The 20,943-nt window shown below is 44.9% G+C and overlaps 1 protein-coding gene across 1 annotated transcript in view; it reads right to left on the bottom strand.

The window, feature by feature from the left end:
* Positions 1-1,024: 1,024 nt before the first annotated feature.
* The window catches only part of slc22a23b (solute carrier family 22 member 23b), a 47,232-nt gene continuing 27,313 nt past the window's right edge, over positions 1,025-20,943 (bottom strand). Inside the window, exon 3 of the mRNA XM_087978432.1 lies at positions 1,025-2,589. Within this exon, the coding sequence (XP_087834558.1) occupies positions 2,235-2,589 (355 nt within the window). The 3' untranslated portion in view covers positions 1,025-2,234. The remainder of the gene's footprint in view (positions 2,590-20,943) is intronic.

Genomic DNA, 20,943 nt, shown 5'->3' with positions numbered 1-20,943 from the left:
TGACTTGGCCTCCACAGCCCTCTGCTGCAATGAACTCGAGAGTCAACACCCTCTAGCCAAAGAAATTAGTCATCTCAGTTCTAAAGGGTCATTCCCTTGACTCTGAGGCCTTGAGTCCTAGTCTTTTCCATTGATAGAAAAATCTTCAAGTCCAGTCTATCTAGGCCTCTCAGTATTCTGTAAGTTTCAATCAGGATCTGCCTCCCCCCATCCCCACCTTCTAACCTTCAAGTACAGACCCACAGTCCTCAAACGTTCCTCATATGACAAGCCCTTCATTCCCAATATCATTCCTGAGAACCAGCCAATGTAAACAGATTACTTGAGGTTTTATAATTCCTCGCTGCTGGCAGTGTTGAGAGGAGATGGAAAGTAGGACCCCATTCCCAGAACGATATACACAATGGAGCGATCCCAAAACATAACCTTGTTCCCTGTCCACTTTCAACCTGGGAGATATTACCCAATTCCTTCTCTCCACTTTCTCTGTGCAACCAGAGTTTAAAATCAACTTTCATGTCATCCTCTTGGATAATCTCCTGTGGGGCTCCTTGGCCAAAAGCTTTGTGAAATCCCACAGCCGCCCGTCTCCTTCACAGGTTGACTCTTTAAAAGGGATGAACTCAGATTTCTCTAGTTTCCTCATTTCCCCTCCCCCCACCTTGCTCAGTCCCAACCCTCGAAACTCAGCACCACCTTCCTAACCTGCAATCTTCTTCCTGACCTCTCCGCCCCCACCCCCACTCAGGCCTATCACCCTCACCTTAACCTCCTTCCACCTATTGCATTTCCAATGCCCCTCCCCCAAGTCCCTCCTCCCTACCTTTTATCTTAGCCTGCTTGGCACACTCTCCTCATTCCTGAAGGGCTCATGTCCGAAACGTCGATTCTCCAGCTCCTTGGATGCTGCCTGACCTGCTGCGCTTTTCCAGCAACACATTTTCAGGTCTGAGCATAGTCCTTATTTAAAAAAACAAACCCTTACCATGCTCATTTCATTTCAAGTAGGTACACAAGGCAGGTAGAAAGTGAACAATGACAATTACTTTATTTGCATTTTAAAATATCCACTATGTAATTTTAATGATATGTACTCCAGCACTTTTGGTGACACGTGTATTGAATTCAGACATAACGGTCAGTTGACTAATGAAATGTCACAGGTGTCAGGATAACTACGTGCCTCAGTGATTCACCTCGATTTAAAAGTGGGCAAAGAGGTGGGAAATATACGTGTCACCCCTTGTGACGTTGGCTGGTGGGAAAAACTCTGACGGCGATGATGTTACCAGTGATCCGATATACCACTCGTAAAGTACAAATAGTGTCATGGAGAAATCATTTAAAAATTCAATTCATGCTTTTAACACTTAAATTATTCCTGTACATAACTTTTTTTAAAAAAAAATGATTAGTAGCATACCACAGCCTAGAAGATACAAAACAAAACACTGTAATTTACAATTAAAGACCTGATAAAAGTGGGAGGGGGAGGAAAATGCTGGCATTAAAATCACAAACATTAGCACAGTCCATCAGTTCCTTATTTTGAAAAAAACAGAGCTGGCGGGGGAAAAGAAAAACTGTTGAAAGGGATTTTGTACAATTTGCACTTTGTTTTTCAGAGGAAAAAAATGGATTAGTTTGTCAAATGGGAAGTAATTGCGAACCCAAGTTTTAAATCAAACACAAATCAGATCATTTCATGTGGCGATAGCTGGGGTGTTTGTGGGGGGTGGGGGGGTCAGATAATGAGGAGTCACAGAGAGGGACAACAGTTACAGGGACACTCCAAGCGGTGAGTGGAGCTGTAGTTCATCTTGATCTTTCACACAGTTCTTTCAACATTAACCTTCAAAACCTCCTTCAGTGGTATAGCAGCTCGCTGAGTACAGTCCTTTTTGATGCTGTCTTTCCCCTCCCAAGTGTAGTGCATCTCCTTCCATTGCAGATTGAACAGCATGTTCCAGGCAGCCGAAAATGACCAAAAGGCTCCCTAAGTTCCCTTCACATTGTTGGACAATCGTCAAAAACGCCATCCCTTTGGTGTCAGGGGAGAGCAAACCTTGATGTTGTAAGTAGTCTTTTAAAAACAAAAGAAAAGGTGCCTCATCCATAATTAAAACATATCTGCAAAGAGCAGCCACGTTAATTAATTATCCTTTCACGAAAGAAAACCAGCTGCTGGATGAAATTTGTGCAAAAAGAAACACAACTGTAAACATTAAATAAAATCATTTGGACCTCGTGCCATTGGCCGTGGGGCTCTCAGGAGTCAGCTCGGAGTTTGGGTTTTCATTGAGCCCTGAATAGTCCTTGAGCTCAGTGTTGTTTGAGAGTAGGGGCTGTTCGATCTTCTTGGCAGGGATGAACGGCTGCCTGGTGTAGGTGTCACCATCGTCTATGGTTTCAGGCAGGTTCTGTCCTCTGCTTTCGGGCAGGAGCAATATGCAAATGATGCAGATCACTGTGCAGCAGGCAAAGATCACATGGTGAAGGAAGTAACCTTGCTGGTTATGAAGCTCCATGATTGGTGCTGTCAACTGGCCAAACCCGGCGCTAGCCAAAACCAAGCCCAGTCCTCCACCCCTGAAAAGGCAAAGAAAAAGCGCACGTTGGTTAATGTGGACCATTCTGGAAATCCTCACTGATCTTCCATTGCTTCCCTCACCATCCTGATCAACAGATCTTTTGATTACCAGAAACAATTCCAACCATACAAGCCAGGTGAGTTCAGAATACAGTCACCATGAACCAACTTGGGTCAACTGTTACTTTAATCTGAATGCACTTGAGGACGACCTCTCATCTCGTAAAACAGAGTGAAGTTCTCACTAGATCAGCAGCAGGTCAATTCTAAATAAAAATCCGAGAGAATTGTGGATGCTGTGAATCAGAAACAAAAATTGCTGGAAAAGCTCAGCAGGTCTGGCAGCGACTGTGAAGAGAAATCAGTTAACGTTTTGGGTTGAAGATCTAAAATTTGAATTTAGGCTGTTGTCAGAAGCAACAAACATATGTAGATTTTTACTAACCACAAAATGGCTTTTCAATTTAAATTAACACATCAAAATGGATGCAAGTAATGATTTGACTCTGTGAACTTGAACTGATGCTTTGCTAAGTTGGTTGTATTTAGAGATAAGAGAGGACAATGGATTTATCATAAGATGAATCGTAAGGCAGTGATTTGGTATTCGAACTAACCTCGAACTGCCAGCAGGAGATGGTGATCTACATAAATGAAGAACCCTTTCCAAGGGAATATCATTGGATTAACCTGCTCTTAAACATGTCACCTCAATGTGTGATTGGTGTTTTCTTGTAATTAATTGCTGTACTCTCTCAAAAAAACCCATAAATAATGCGTAATTTTCAAATGTAATTGCGCAACTTCAGTCACGAAACACAGAAGCTTTAACCTCTGTGTTGCTGAACAGAATTGCATCAAGGTGCCTTAATTTAATAAATTAATGACTTTTGCCTTTGTACAGACCGCATTCCATTGATTCTTTTGACTGATCTCGAACCAAGAGGCCCTTCCTAAAAACAATCCTGTTGTGTTACGTCTTAGTTAGTCAGAGACATGAGGGTATAATAGTCTCATACTCCATCTTACTTCACCTCATAAAGCATAACACTTTAATCGATGCATGCTCTCTCTCTATTGTATATTAATAGCTTAATTTTAACCCAGGCTTGTTGAATGCAAAATGTTTGCAGACAATGTGTTATAATAAATGTCTGAGAGACCCCTCATAACCGCAGGGAGACAGTGAGGACTGCAGATGCTGGAGATCAGAGTCGAGCGTGTGGTGCTGGAAAAGCACAGCAGGTCAGGCAGCATCCCAAGAGCAGGAAAATCACCGTAACTGCACCCAGTTTTTTTATTTGAAAAAGTCACAGGAAATAACCCAAGGATTGTCACATCAGGGAAAAGGTGTTGCTGAAGGCAAACTGGCATAGTGCTCCTTTGTGCAGAGTGGTGTTTAGCTACTCAGGATACAATATACTGTGACCAATAAACTCATCTAGGTTTGGCATTGTCAGTATTTTCTTCTTGACGTTATTTTCCCTTTGGTTTAAGAGGTGACCAACAGTCACCAATTGCCACAGCCGTAATACTCTGTGCTAGGTTGCCAGGTTTATATGAATTGGTTCAAAACAAACTAAAAAAGGAACCAGTCTTAAAGAAGAAATTAAAGGCAATAAAAACGACGACAAGTTTCCAGGACTGACCAAACTCTAACCCAGAGCTTTACAGGAATGATGTGGGAACATTGCAAATGCCCCGAATGTTAAGAATAAATTGGTCTCAGAGAAAGCAGCTTCGGTTATGCAGAATAATGCTAGATATTAAGGGTTAAATTATAGTAAAAAACTCAACTAGCATTGTATTCTCTAAAACATATTCGGTCAAGAGGTAATTCCTTCAAAGTTTACAAGGCTTTGTTTTCAGGCTAGGGTAAATGGAGTGAAACTCTCTGCTGCTTGGGGAAATCTAGGTCTTGAGTTCATAATGGAGGTTTCCCAGAAGTTTCCTCATTTCCCTCCCCCCACCTTATCCCAGATCCGACCTTCCAATTTAGTACCACCTTCTTGAACTGTCCTACCTGTCCATCTTCCTTCCCACCTATCTGCTCCACCCCCCAACCTATGACCTTCACTTCCAGCTTCATCTACCTATCACATTCTGAGCTACTTTCCCCCAGCCTCCTATTTATCACTCAGCGCTCCCAGGGCCACAAGCCTCATTCCTGATGAAGGACTTACGTCCAAAATGTTGACTCTCCGGCTCCTTGGATGCTGCCTGACCGGCTGTGCTTTTCCAACACCACACCTTTCAACTAGAGTTCAATTATGCAAATGTTAGAGCAAGACCATTCAGGAGTGACATTAGGGGACATCCTGAGAAGCTGGTAAAAGCTTTTGAACACAAGTGACAATTCATGCTAAATTGATTATTTATATTAAATCAGAGAATAACAGTTTTTCATTAACTAGAATCATTGGGATGTACAGCACAGAAGCTGACCCTTCTGTCCAACTCATCCATGCTGACCACATATCCTAAATTAATCTAGTCCCATTTACCAGCACTTGGCCCTTCTCCCTCTAAACCCTTTCTATTCGTATGACTGACCAGATGCCTTTTAAATGTTGTAATTGTACTAGTCTCCACCACTTCCTCTGGCAGCTCATTCCATACATGCACCATCTGTGTGAAAAGGTTGCCCCTTAGATCCCTTTCAAATCTTTCCTCTATCTCTGGACTCTCACCGCAGGGAGCTAAAAAAAGGTGTTAAGAGGTATTTGGCAAGGTCAGGATCATAGCTTTAGACTGACTATCAGTCATGATGACAGTGAGTGATGGAATAGGCTTGCGGGGGCGAAATGAACTCATGTTCCTACAAAGTTAACAGATTTGCCTTATTTAGTATAGGTCTATCCTGGCAGGATATGAAGTCAGCTATTTGGGTGGTACGGTGGCACAGTGGTTAGCACTGCTGCCTCACAGTGCCAGGGACCTGGGTTTGATTCCTGCCGCTGGCGACTGTGTGGAGTTTGCACATTCTCCCCGTGTCTGCGTGGGTTTCCTCCGGGTGCTCCAGTTTCCTCCCACAATCCAAAAGATGTGCAGGTCAGGTGAACTGGCCATGCTAAATTGCCCATAGTGTTAGGTGCATTAGTCAGAGGGAGATATAGGGTAGGGGAATGGGTCTGGGTGGGTTACTTTTCAAAGGGTTGGTGTGGACTTGTTGGGCTGAAGGGCCTGTTTCCATCCTGTAGGGAATCTAATCTATTTACAGGCCTCACCACCATGATCTTTGTGCACTCTAGCAGAAAGACAGGACACCAAGGTCGCGAGAGGAGAGGAGGGAATGGGAGACAGTTTGATCAGACGCTCAAGTTCACAAATAGGAAACATTTGGACGGATGTGGGCCAAGCAGAGACAGGTGGGACTAGTTTATTTTGGTTGGTTGGACCGAAGGGTCTGTTCCCATGCTGTGAGATTGGAAGCATTGGACAGCCCCTACCATGTACACTGAAGATAAGATACAGTTCCTGTATAAGATAACTGGTTTGCCTGAAGTGCTGCTTTCCAAAAAACTGCACACAATAGCTGCCTTGATTGCGTGTATTTAAACAAAAACAGAGAAAGGGGACACTAAAATAAATTTGAAGCTGAGCTGGGATACCACTGGAATTGCTGACTACAGTTTCACGTGAGGAGAGAAATCACAAGACAGTGAGAGCGAATGATTGTAGCATAAACCATCAGCTCAGTTGTCAGGATGTCATAAATGAAAATAAATGAGTCACAGTGCAAGGACACTGAAAAGCATAGCTGTCTCACTGCCCCTAATGCTGGCAGATTTGTATGGAACAAACCACATTACTACTGAAATAGAACTACATACTGGACCTTTTGATAATAGGTCAGGCTCCTTCAAAAAGCATCAACAAAATTGGATAAGGCATATCAGTACAGAGTAGTCTGCTCCAAGTAGCTCACACTACATCAACACACCCTTCATGGGTGTAAGACCAAATACCCGTGGGTAGCTATGGGTTTACTGACTTAATGCTTATTTGGGAGTCAGTCAGCTGTCTGATTTCATCTACACAGGATTATTTACCATTGTACACCACTGAAAACACTGTACACTACATCCTAGAAAATTCAAAAGGCTGAAAACAAGCTTTAAAAAAAAAACTGACCACTCAGCAAACAACAATCTGTGATGCAGAGTGACACCAACAGTTTGGGTTCAATTCCCATCACCAGCTGAGGTTACTATGGAGGACTCTCCTTCTCAACCTCTCATCTTGCTTGAGGGATAGTGACCCTCTGCTTAAAATTTACCAGTAACCTCGTATACACACGTATATACACACATATATATATATATATACACACACACACACACATACACACACACACAAGCCCTAAGGTCCTCTAGGACTTTGGTGATTTTCCTTTTACCAGAAGTGGCCTTAAACAAATCCCTCCTGCCCAGAATTGACTAAAAACAGAAAGGAGCATTTTCCTTTGGTAGGGTGATTGGCACAGGTAATACTCCTACAGGTCATTCTGCTATTATGAGTGTTTCATTAATGCAAATTTGCTATAACATGATTGACGAATTGGGGACACCATTTCTAAAGTGCAAACTTCTAAAGTGTGTACTTGTTATAAGGTGATTCCGGCCCCATTAGTTTAAATGGTACTGCTATTACATGATTTTCTTACAAGAGAGTGAAACTACCATGTTATAGAAGAACTGACTGTACATATTCTAATCAGCCTCAGTTTTTTTTCTGCTGCTTTGAAACTTTAATACATTTCTAGCTGAATAGCACCTCCAATACTGTCAATTCCATCTTCAAGGGAGAAGCTGGAGGGTATGTAGAGCACACTGATGAGGTAATCAGCACAGTTACAGAGTGTAATCAACACTCTACAATCAACACAGCAAGGAGGAACCCTGCTAATTCAACACAAATACCCTGAACCAACACTCCTCACATCATTATTCAGTACATTTATGATAGAACTGAACAGACTGATAATAAACCAGTATGTCATTCTCCTCTTCAGAGAAAATTAGGTTCCATGAGCCTAGCACTAAAACCACATTTTGAGCAGGAACCTTGAATACACATCTCAGAGACAATCTGAGATTTGGCAGATACTTTCCCTCAGCTTCCAGCCTTTCCTAAAGGCATAAAGCCCAGTGAAACTCAACAATAACAATGATGCAAACAATTTCAATAAAGTCCTAAAATGTTTGAAGCTGCCTTTTCATAGATTCAGACAGTATAGAAGAGGCCTTTGGCCCATCAAGTCTGTACTCCTAAAACGACACTAAATCTGCACGAGTCCCACCTTCCTGCACGAGACACATGTTACGGCATTTCAAGTGCTCATCTGAGTACGTTAAGGTTACCCACTCCATTCCAGACCCCCCCCCCCCCCCCATCACCCTCCTCAAATCCAGATGGAGGACGGGTAAAATTCCTGGCGCTACAGGCTGCTCCTTTGAGGTATTTAAATGCTGGAGGCGATTTCCTCACATTCCAGGAGCAGCAATTACTGTTTTAGATGCCATTGCATTTGCTTTTCTCCAAAGTTCCAAAACAAGTCAAAACAATGGAACTTTCAAAAGGAGGAGGAACAGACAAAGGCAGCACATGGTGAGGTCGGTGCAGGGGAGAGAGAGAGAGAGAGAGAGAGAGAGAGAGAGAGAGAGAGAGAGAGAGAGAGAGAGAGAGAGAGAGAGAGAGAGAGAGAGAGAGAGAGAGAGAGAGAGAGAGAGAGAGAGAGGAGAGAGAAAGAGACCCACACTGCCAACTAACATAGCAGTGACTGCCTTTGCTATTTAATTCATGTATCACTGGACATCGGAGTGCATCTGGGAAATTAACAAACAGTGAAATGCACAACTGATCTTGGTGGAACTTGTTTGGGAGAGGTCATAGCACAGAAACAGATAAGTGAATGGTTTTAAGTGTGGCCTTACAGGAAGTCTGCAGTAGTGAGTACAGTGGGTTCTTTCTTGATTATATGTTTATTGAGATATGTCTCTTGATTAAACTTAGAAATATAAGCCATAAGTATTAAGTTAGTCTGGAGCAGTATTTTGTAGAGGAAGAAGACAATGCTATTTTCTGGGTCTGTAGATTGGAAGAAGCAAAAATGGCCTTTAGTAGAGTGATATGCTCTTCTTGCCGGATGTGGAAGTTTAGGGAGAGTTTATGGGTTACGGAGGATTACATCTGCAATAAATGCCTTTGGTTGTGAATCCTATCAGATCAAATGGATGGGTTGGAGCGACAGTTAGAGGCAATGAGGAATTTACAAGAGCATGGGGGTGTGATGGATGGCAGTTATACAAAGGAGGAAAGTCACAGATACAGCCACATAGATGGGTTCACTCCAGGAAAGATGAGAGTTAGGTAGGTAGTGCAGGAGTCTTCTGTGGCTATCCCCATTTCAAACAAGTATGCTGTTTTGGAAAATGTAGGGGGGTGATGGATTCTCAGGGGAATGTAGCATGAATAGCCAAGTTTCTGGTAACGAGCCTGACTCTAATGCAATGAGGGGTGCATCGGGTTCCAAGAGATCGATTGTGTTTGGGGACTCTCTAGACTGCGACAGAGTCTGTGGCCAGCATCGAAAAATCAGAATGGTGTGTTGCCCCCCTAGTGGCAGGATCAAGGATGTTTCAGAGAGGGTGCAGAATATTCTCAACAGGGAGAGAGGCGCCAGCCAGAGGTCACTGTACACAGGGGAACCAATGACATTGGAAGGGAAAAGGATGAGATTCTCAAGGGGGAATATAGAGAGTTAGGCAAAAATTTAAAAAGGAAGTCCTCGAGAGTAGTAATATCTGGATTACTCCCCTTGCTGTGAGCTAAGGAATAGGGGGATAGAGCAGATGAATGCATGGCTGAGGAGCTGGTGTATGGGAGAAGTATTCACATTTTTGGATCATTGGAATCTCTTCTTGAGTACAAGTACAAGGAGGACAGATTGCACCTGAATTGGAAGGGGACTAACATACTGGCAGGGAGATTTACTAGAGCTGCTTGGGAGGATTTAAACTATTAAAGTGGTGGGGTGGGACTCAGGAAGATAGTGAGGAAAGAGATCAATCTGACACTGGTACAGTTGATAAAAAAGCGAGTAAAACTGTCGGGGCAGGCAGAGACAAAGCAGAGAACAAGGTAGGACTGATAAATTAAACTGCATTTATTTCAATGCAAGAGGCCTAACCGGGAAGGCAGATGAATTCAGGGCATGGTTAGGAACATGAGACTAGGTTATCATGGTAATTACAAAAACATGGCTCAGGGATAGACAGGACTGGCAGCTTAATGTTCCAGGATACAAATGCTGCAAGAAGGACAGAAAGGGAGGCAAAAGAGGGGGAGTGGCGTTTTTAATAAGGAATAGCATTACATCTGTATTAAGGGAGGATATTCCCAGAAATACATCCAGGGAAGTTATTTGTGATGAACGGAGAAATAAGAAAGGGATGATCACCTTATTGGGATTGTATTATACACCCCCCCTAATAGTCAGAGGGAAATTGAGAAATAAATTTGTAAGGAGATCTCAGTTATCTGTAAGAATTATAGGTGGTTATGGTAGGGGATTTTAACTTTCCAAACGTAAGCTGGAACTGCCATAGTGTTAAGGGTTTAGATGGAGAGGAATTTGTTAAGTGTGTACAAGAAACTTTCTGATTCAGTATGTGGATGTACCCACTAGAGAAGGTGCAAAACTAGACCTACTCTTGGGAAGTAAGGCAGGGCAGGTGACGGAGGTGTCAGTGGGGGAGCACTTTGGGGCCAGCAGCCATAATTCTATTAGATTTAAAATAGTGATGGCAAAAGATCTAAAAGTTGAAGTTCTAAATTGGAGAAAGACTAATTTTTGACAGTATTAGGCAAGAACAGTCTCACAAACATGATTGAGATTTTTGTAGTAGTAACAAAGAGGATTGATGAGGGCAGAGCAGAAGATGTGATCTATATGGACTTCAGTAAGGTGTTCACCAAGATTCCCCATGGGACACTGGTTAGCAAGGTTAGATCCCACAGAATACAGGGAGAACTAGCCATTTGGATACACAAGTGGCTCAAAGATAGAAGACAGAGGGTGATGGTGGAGGATTGTTTTTCAGACTGGAGGCCTGTGACCAGTGGAGTGCCACAAGGATCAGTGCTGGGTTCACTACTTTTTGTAGATTAGGTAAATGATTTGGATGTGAGCATAAGAGGTACAGTTAGTAAGTTTGCAGATGACACCAAAATTGGAGGTGTAGTGGACAGCGTAGAAGGTTACCTCAGATTACAACAAGATCTTGACCAGATGGGCCAATGGGCCGAGAAGTGGCAGATGGAGTTTAATTTAGATCAATGCAAGGTGCTGCATTTTGGGAAAGCAAATGTTAGCAGGACTTATACACTTAATAGTAAGGTCCTAGGGAGTGTTGCTGAACAAAGAGACCTTGGAGTGCAGGTTCATAGCTCCTTGAAAGTGGAGTCGCAGGTAGACATGATAGTGAAGGCGATGTCTGGTATTTTTGGTCAGAGTACAGGAGTTGGGAAGTCATGTTGCAGCTGTACAGGACATTGGTTAGCCCACTGTTGGAATATTGCATGCAATTCTGGTCTCCTTCCTATCGGAAGGATGTTGTGAAACCTGAAAGGGTTCAGAAAAGATTTACAAGGATGTTGCGAGGGTTGGAGGATTTGAGCTATAGGGAGAGGCTAAACAGGCTGGGGCTGTTTTTCCTGAAGCATCGGAGGCTGAGGGATAACCTTATAGAGGTTTATAAAATCATGAGGGGCATGGATAGGATAAATAGACAAAGTCTTTTCCCTGGGGTCGGGGAGTCCAGAACTAGAGGGCATAGGTTTAGGGTGTGAGGGGAGAGATATAAAAGGGAGCTAAGGGGCAACATTTTCACACAGGGGGTGGTACGTGCAAGGAATGAGCTGCCAGAGGAAGTGGTGAAGGCTGGTACAATTGCAACATTTAAAAGGCATTTGGATGGGTATATGCATAGGAAGGGTTTGGAGGGATATGGGCCGGGGGCTGGCAGGTGGGACTAGTTTGGGTTGGGATATCTAGTCAGCATGGACAGGTTGGACTGAAGGGTCTGTTTCCGTGCTGCACATCTCTAGGATTCGAAATCCCCTCCAAACAGCCTGCGTTAGACTTTACAAAACACCGCCTTGTTATTGGCCCTTTGACAAAGGGGAACAACTGCTTTCTACCCATCTTGCCCATGCCCCTCAATCTTAAACACCTCTCAGGTTCCCCCTCGGCCTTCTCTGCTCCAAAGACAATAACCCGAGTCTATCCAGCCTCTATTCATAGCTGACACACTCCATTCCAGGCAACACCCTGGTTAATCTTCTCCACACCCCCTTCCAGTGCAATCACATCCTCCCTACAGTATAGTGGGCAGAACCACACACAGTACTCCAGCTATTAGGCAAAAACGTTCTGTACAGCTCCAACAAGGCCTCCCTGCCATTATGCAGAAAGGTCTTACCAGATGGAAGGGCAGCTTGCTCAATTTAGAGACAGAAGTAGAAACATGGTGACTTGTGGTGGTTTAACCTCACTCAGATAAGGCGAGAGGTTAAGCAGAGTCTTTCACGGTAACCTCAGCCGGTGTGGGAATTGAACCCATACTGTTGACATCACACAGGATTGCGACCCATCTGTCCAGCCAACTGCACAAACCAAACTGACTGAATGCATTAGATTTGGTTATTATTATCTGTACAAACAGTAGCCCACAGTGGTCTCGATTTTAACTGTAAATCTCTATGTAGTCTAGCACATGTCACTGTATTTGATGGACAACAATAACTGTTGGACTGGCGCACACACTGTCAACTGCAATAAAACAAAAGGAATGCACAAGGAATTTAAAGTTTCCATCTTTGGTCTGAGTATGAACACGTGATGCAAAAATGTTTTAAAGGAAACTTTGAACTTCGACTTTTCAGCTGTCTCACTAAGTCTGGCATTAAATGTCTGTCTGAGCTCCTGCCCTCTCCAGGGCTGCGGTGCTGTATATCTGCGGGCGTTTTGGGGCAGCTGTATAAACAAAGGCTGGTTTGCTCTTGCAGTAGAAACAGTGTCAGGAAATGGTTCTGTTGAACTGGTCTGCACCCATGCGGTCTTTCTCATCTTTGAGACGCTTGTGCCAGATGACCTATTTCCTATTCCAATTCCCAAATCTACAAACCATTCGGCTGTTCACCTGCTTTAAACTTCTCCTTCTCCCACTTAAGTATTTTAAGTAGTTTCTTCACATACTTATATGCATCTGTGAGCACGTATGTGTCGTGTGTCTAGAGCTGAGTGCATGTTGTGTGCATTTTCCTCCTTTCCCCACCTTCTATTCTATTTCTTTTCAAGGACTGTATATTTATAACTTTCCCAGTTCTGATCACGTCAATACATCCGTCCTCTCGGCTGGGCCGCTGAATGTTGCTGGCTAGGGTATTTGCACCCTGAAAAGAGATCCATTTATTCATCTGGCTAATAAAAGATATGTTCCTGACTCAAAACAAAACAGCAGCTGAACATGTTGTGCCCCATGCAGCACAGAGTCAAATCCAAACACTGCCAACTAACCACTATTGAACCCACAGTGAACAAGGAACGACACAAAGCATTTCAGCGCAGGCTCCAAGTTTGATGGAATCAGTCAGGCTGCATTCTGCATGAATTCTCCACTTAAAGGATTAAAATCTCAGCTGTTTCCCTCCAACCTGCAGCGTGAATTCCAGCAGTAGGGGCCCAACTCTTAGCGATGAAGTAAAGGCAAACCGCCCAAAGTCACTGCCTTCACAGTAAACAACCACACAAAAAAAACTAAAAACTGTTGGGGAAAAATGGCCATAAAATCTAAAATCAATGAAAACAAAGAGACTGCTAGATGGCAAAAAATTTGGGAAAAGTAACTCAGGTGTAGGAAAGCGTGAGATGTTTGGATCTGATAAAGATAGATGAGAATATTTAGTAAATGTTGAAGATCAGAACTGTGGAGGAGCAGACATTTATAGGCACAACACAGAAACTAAGAGGTTAGTGTACAGGTACAAAAAAATAGTTTAAATTAACCGTGTACATGTATATAGCACCTTCAACACAAACAGCCCAATACATACCAGCAATATCAAACCAAAGAAATGACATGAACAATATAAAAAGGAAGAATTAGGACAACTTAAGTAGGTCTTAAAGGAATATCTTTTTAAAAAGCAGCAGGAACCAGAGGGATGGAGAAATTTAGGCTAGTCATTCCAGAGCTAAGCCCCAATCGATTGAAGGTATGGGCACCAACGATGCAGTAATTACAGATTAGCAACGCACAAGATGTCAGATTTGGAAAATAACTGAGATCTTCGAGGATCAGAGCGCTGTAGGAAGTGAGCGAGTAAAGGGGAAGGCTGCAATGAGATGATAAAATCTCTAGCAATGAAGGGACAAGAATTTTAAAAATTCAGGCATTGCCAGGCCAGTGAGCCAATGTAGTACAGATTTGCGAATGGAATTTTAAATGCTGTAATTTTACCAGCCTCCAGTTTCTCTGGCAGCTCATTCCATACACACACCATCCTCTGTGAAACTGTTGCCCCTTAGGTCCCTTTTAAATATTTCCCTTCTCACCTTAAGCCTATGCCATCTAGTTTTGGACTTCCTCACCCTGGGGAATGACCTTGTTTATCTACCCTATCCAAGGTAGGGTAGATAAGATCTCTATAAGGTCACCCCTCAGTCTCCAACTCTCCAGGGAAAATAGCCCCAGCCTATTCAACCTCTCCCTAGAGCTCAAACCCTCCAACCTTTTAAATCTTCTCTGAACCCTTTCAAATTTCACAACAGCCTTCCTATAGCAGGGAGACCAGAAGTGCACACAGTATTTCAAAAGTGGCCTAACCAATGACCTGTACAGCCGTGACATGTCCTCCCAACTCCTATAAATCCTTCCTGAAGAAGGGCTCATGCCCGAAATGTCGATTCTCCTGCTCCTTGGATGCTGCCTGATCTGCTGCGCTTTTCTAGCAACACATTTTCAGCTCCCAACTCCTATAATCAACATAGAGGAGAAGTGGTGACTAACTAAAGCACTGCTTGGTTGACAGGATCAAAGAAAACAAATATTGTATTTTTTTAATCATCCAGAGGAAAACTGCCCTCGTAGATTGATATTTTATACTTTAAGCATAAAATGTGCTTTCTATGTATGGTGGAGAAAGTGAGGTCTGCAGATGCTGGAGATCAAAGTTGAAACTTTATTGCTGGAACAGCACAGCAGGTCAGGCAGCATCCAGGGAACAGGAGATTCGACGTTTCGGGCACAGGCCCTTCTTCAGGAATGAGCAGAGAGTGTTCAGCAGGAGAAGATAAAAGGTAGGGAGGAGGGACTTGGAGGAGGGGCGTTGGAAATGTGATAGGTGGAAAGAGGTCAAGGTGAGGGTGATAGGTCGGAGTAGGATGGAGGCGGAGAGGTCAAGAAGAAGACTGCAGGTCAGGAAGGCGGTGCCGGGCTGGAGGGATCCGGCTGAGACAAGGTGGGGGGAGGGGGGATGAAGAAACTGGTGAAGTCCAAGTTCATCCCCTGCGGTTGGAGGGTTCCCAGTCGGAAGATAAGACGCTCCTCCTCTGACCGTCGGGTTGTTGTGGTTTGGCAGTGGATGAGTCCAATGACCTGCATATCCTCGGTGGAGTGGGAGGGGGAGTTGAAATGCTGTGCTACAGGTTGGTTGGGTTGGTTCGTCCGGGTGGCCCAGAGGTGCTCTCTGAATCGCTCCGCAAGTAGGCGGCCTGTCTCCCCAATATAGAGGAGGCCACACCGGCTGCAGCGGATGCAGTAGATGTGGGTGGAGGTGCAGGTGAATCTGTGGCGGATATGGAAGTTTCCTTTGGGGCCTTGGAGAGAAGTGAGGGGGGAGGTGTGGGCGCAAGTGTTGCACCTCCTGCGGTTGCAAGGGAAGGTGCCGGGAGTGGAGGTTGGGTCGGTGGGGGGTGTGGATCTGACAAGGGAGTCGCGGAGGGAGTGGTCTCTACGGAAAGCTGATAGGGGAGGGGAGGGAAATATATCCTTGGTGCTGGGGTCTGTTTGGAGGTGGCGGAAGTGACGGCGGATGATGCGCTGTACATGGAGATTGGTGGGGTGGTAGGTGAGGACCAGTGGGGTTCTGTCCTGGTGGCGGTTGGAGGGGCGGGACTCAAGGGCGGAGGAGCGGGAAGTGGAGGAGATGCGGTGGAGGGCACCGTCGACCACGTTGGGGGGGAAATTGCGGTCCTTGAAGAAGGAGGCCATCTGTGTTGTATGTATTTTGAACTGGTCCTCCTGGGAGCAGATGCGGCGGAGACAAAGGAATTGGGAGAATGGGATGGCGTTTTTACAGGGGGCAGGATGGGAGGAGGTGTAGTCCAGGTAGCTGTGGGAGTCGGTTGGTTTGTAGTAGAAACCAACCGACTCCCACAGCTACCTGGACTACACCTCCTCCCATCCTGCCCCCTGTAAAAACGCCATCCCATTCTCCCAATTCCTTCGTCTCCACCGCATCTGCTCCCAGGAGGACCAGTTCAAAATACGTACAACACAGATGGCCTCCTTCTTCAAGGACCGCAATTTCCCCCCCAACGTGGTCGACGGTGCCCTCCACCGCATCTCCTCCACTTCCCGCTCCTCCGTCCTTGAGCCCCGCCCCTCCAACCGCCACCAGGACAGAACCCCACTGGTCCTCACCTACCACCCCACCAATCTCCATGTACAGCGCATCATCCGCCGTCACTTCCGCCACCTCCAAACAGACCCCAGCACCAAGGATATATTTCCCTCCCCTCCCCTATCAGCTTTCCGTAGAGACCACTCCCTCCGCGACTCCCTTGTCAGATCCACACCCCCCACCGACCCAACCTCCACTCCCGGCACCTTCCCTTGCAACCGCAGGAGGTGCAACACTTGCGCCCACACCTCCCCCCTCACTTCTCTCCAAGGCCCCAAAGGAAACTTCCATATCCGCCACAGATTCACCTGCACCTCCACCCACATCATCTACTGCATCCGCTGCAGCCTCCTCTATATTGGGGAGACAGGCCGCCTACTTGCGGAGCGATTCAGAGAGCACCTCTGGGCCACCCGGACGAACCAACCCAACCAACCTGTAGCACAGCATTTCAACTCCCCCTCCCACTCCACCGAGGATATGCAGGTCATTGGACTCATCCACCGCCAAACCACAACAACCCGACGGTCGGAGGAGGAGCGTCTTATCTTCCGACTGGGAACCCTCCAACCGCAGGGGATGAACGTGGACTTCACCAGTTTCTTCATCCCCCCTCCCCCCACCTTGTCTCAGCCGGATCCCTCCAGCCCGGCACCGCCTTCCTGACCTGCAGTCTTCTTCTTGACCTCTCCGCCTCCATCCTACTCCGACCTATCACCCTCACCTTGACCTCTTTCCACCTATCACATTTCCAACGCCCCTCCTCCAAGTCCCTCCTCCCTACCTTTTATCTTCTCCTGCTGAACACTCTCTGCTCATTCCTGAAGAAGGGCCTGTGCCCGAAACGTCGAATCTCCTGTTCCCTGGATGCTGCCTGACCTGCTGTGCTGTTCCAGCAATAAAGTTTCAACTTTCTATGTATGGTGCAGTGCAAGTTCAGTTTGTAATGCTTCCTTAATTCTGTCTCAGAAGATTCTAGAGTTCTATTTCCAGGTTTGAGGAAGTGCCACACCACAGGCTAATCACCACTATGAACTGGTTTAATAGGCACAAACTTATTTCACGTGGGGCCCACCAGTCTGGACTGGGTTCAATCGAAGGTCCTTGGAAGCGAAAAGCAGAATGACGAACCTAATAGAAGTTTTCTCAAGTCTATTTGGAGGATCATGGACAGAATATCGGAAGGAGTGAAATAACAAATCTGACGATTATCTTAAAAATAAAACTGAAAGAATCACTGCTGTTTCATTAAACATCCAGCAGCCTGTCACATTTGAAGCATAGAATTTTTGACAAATGCTTCAGAATACTGTGAATACACATTTTGAACAGAGTTTGATATTTGTCATGAAGATCGATTGACTGCTGTCCTTGAAATAACATGCATAATTTTATCCATAAATAATACATTTACAGATTGGACTCATTATTTGGTAGGTGGGACCTAGCTAAACTGGAATAAACAGGTTATTTCAATATGAGGGCACCTTGGTGATCTTAGCAAAAGGTTATAGAAGATCATAGAACCCCCTACAGTATGGAAACAGGCCCTTCAGCCCAACAAGTCCACACCAACCCTTCCAACAGTAACCCACCCAGACCCATTCCCCGAACCTATTACTTCACATTTACCCATAGCTAATGCACCTAAACTACACATTCTGAACTCCATAGGCAATTTAGCATGGCCAATTCACCTAACCTGCACATCTTTGAATTGTGGGAGAAAACCGGAGCACCTGGAGGAAGCCCTTGCAGACATGGGGAGAGCCACACAGAGTTGCCAACGGCTGGGATCAAACCCAGGTCCCTGGCATTGTGAGACAGCAGTGCTAATCACTGAGCCACCATATCACCCTATGTGGTGGTGGTGGTGGTGGTGGGGTGGGTGGTGGGGGGGGGGGGAGGGGGGAGGGGAAGCTTGATAATTGGCTGCTGAGTTGCACTGACTGTTTCAGCTTTGCCAGTAAAATCAGATTCACAATTATTGGAGAAAATAAAAATCTATGGAAGGCAGAGAATGACAGAAAAGGGACAGAATTTTATGTGGGGGGGGGGGGGAAGGAAGTCTCTCCGATAGGCCAAAGACCAATAGGAAGCCTACCCCACAGCCATAAGCACCTTGTGCAGTCCAGCTGGGTGCAGAGTGGGACCAACATCCCCTCAAGAGGGAGGTGGTCCTACCATCTACAGCTGCTAAGGCAGCACCAAATGTTCTGGCATCAGACAAGAGCTGGGTGCTGGACCTCCAACCAGTGCCAAGGTGGACCATTAGATCCCTAGACCCAGATCAGCGAGGGGAACTAGACAGGGAGAGCTTGATGACAGACCCCAAGCTCTCCCTCCCTCCTGTTTGCACTTGAACAGGTTTTGCAAAACAAAACAGGCTGCCCGCTCCAGACCACCTTCCCGCACTAACCATATTGTAGCATGGGAACCATCAAAGCAGGTCATTAAAGATTCATTATTGGTCGAAATATGGCAGACAGGCTGCCGATTCTAGCACCCCCAACCACTCTGTCTCATTAGCAGCAGCTTGGGGATGGGGGAGTAAAAGAACAGACCGGGTGCCCAAAGTGTTCCCCCATCCCACTTAAAACATACAGGGTGAAGACAGGTCAAATACAGCCCAGAAATAGTTCTTCTGTGGGCACCTGTTTATTTTGTTGCTTCTTTGGATCAGTAAATTGTGTTCCCTAATGACAAAGAACAAAGAAAATTTACAGCCCAGGAACAGGCCCTTCGGCCCTCCAAGCCTGAGCCGATCCAAATGTACTCTCTAAACCAGTCGGTCAATTCCTAAGCATCTGTATCCCTCTACTCCCCACCTACTCATGCATTTATCCAGATGCATCTTAAATGAATCTACCTTGCCTGCCTCTACCACCTCTGCTGGCAACGCGTTCCAGATGCCCACCACCCTCTGTGTGAAGTATTGCCGTGTGTATCCCCCTTAAACTTTCCACCTCTCACCTTGAAAGCATGTCCTCTCGTTATTGAATCCTTCACCCTGGGAAAAAGCTGGTCTTTATCCACCCTGTCTATACCCTTCATGATTTTATAAACCTCAATCAGGTCTCCCCTCAATCTCCTTTTTTGTAATGAAAATAAACCTAACCTACTCAACCTCTCTTCATAGCTAGCACCTTCCATACCAGGCAACATCCTCGTAAACCTTCTCTGCACCCTCTCCAAAGCGTCCACATCCTTTTGCTAATGTGACGTCCAGAACTGTACACAGCATTCTAAATGCGGCCATTTAGACCAGGATATTTCTCCCTGCACCTATCATTGTTTACAACACATTGGACTGGGCCAACAAGACCTTCTCTGCACTGCATGAAGCTACAAAATGGATTTTGATGATCAGACTCCTATGACAGCACTACTGATTGATCACTAAATTGCGCACAAAATAATGATAGTTTCAAGAGAGGTTTACCTTAGAGATTTAAATTTTTGCAATTTCATGCAATCGTTATGCTTTTCTTCAAAAGTTAAGAAATTGCAAGTACAAACTCAACACTTAACAGACTCAATAATCCAAATGTATTCTGCTATTTCATGTTTATACTGATTTATCATTCAAAGCTCTGCTTACAAACAAAAAGGTGACTTTTTGCTCCTCTAAACAGTGGATATCCACCAATCTCAAGTGAACACAATAGGTTTCCTCTCCTCACGCACCCTAGTCTGTCTGTTTGACTCAAATGCTAATCACCCTGGCCAAGTGCTTCACTGTGTCTCCATTGTCTGTAGATCTGTCAGTCATCCTCTGTCTTCCTTTCTCTGTGTGCATTTGTCATAATCAGGGAGTCATGCTTGCATGGCTTTCTGTCTGTCCTTTTGCCTTCATTTCCTGCAATAATTAATTATTTGTATAAATATGACAGACGGTCTGCCAATTCTAGTACCCGCAACCCCTCCGTATTATTAGGAATAGCTCGAGAATGAATGGGAAGAAAAAGAACAGATTGGGCACCCGATCCAAAGTGTTTCCCTATCCCACCTAGAATGTACAGGGTAAAGGCAAATCAAATATAGTCCGTGGTATGAGAAATAATTCATCTCTGGGCGCGTGTTCATTTCGTTGCTTCTTTGGATCAGTAGACGGTGTTCCCCTCATACTACTATTTCTCTGGGTTTGTCTACATCTGTCAACCTCACAGTCTGTCACACACTTTCTTCATTCTGTGCCAATTTGTAAAAAATATTTTCAGATTTTACTTGTTGATCATTTCCTGCCACGTCTCTTAATCCAGATTGTGTTACAAATCTACATAAATCTACTATAAATCTTGCTCTGCTTTAAAGTCCAACCTTATTATGCAGCATCTTTGAAATGTTTAAATTTAATATTGATCTCATTCGTTGCACTCCTTCTCTGCAGCTGTAACATTGTATCCCTCGTTCAGTTCTATTACCCTAATGCGCTTTGTATGGTATAATCTGTCTGTATTGCGCACACAAAAGAAACTTGTCACTGTACCTAGGTACATGTAACAATAATAAATCAAATCAGTTTTGTTGGGAGCAGCAGCTCAGAAGAACACAGACAACATGGGTTGAGGCACAGATGTGATAACAAGACATTAAAACTTAAGAACACCACAAATATTTTCATTGAAGCCAACAATAAAAACCAAAGAATTGAAAAGAGAATC

The sequence above is a fragment of the Chiloscyllium plagiosum genome, unplaced genomic scaffold (genome assembly GCF_037043375.1).
Source record: "Chiloscyllium plagiosum isolate Xiang-an unplaced genomic scaffold, Cpla_swu_hap1 HiC_scaffold_34, whole genome shotgun sequence".
Classification (NCBI taxonomy): domain Eukaryota; kingdom Metazoa; phylum Chordata; class Chondrichthyes; order Orectolobiformes; family Hemiscylliidae; genus Chiloscyllium; species Chiloscyllium plagiosum.
The sequence above is the reverse complement of the archived record's forward strand: the minus strand, read 5'-3'. Positions and strand labels throughout refer to the sequence as shown.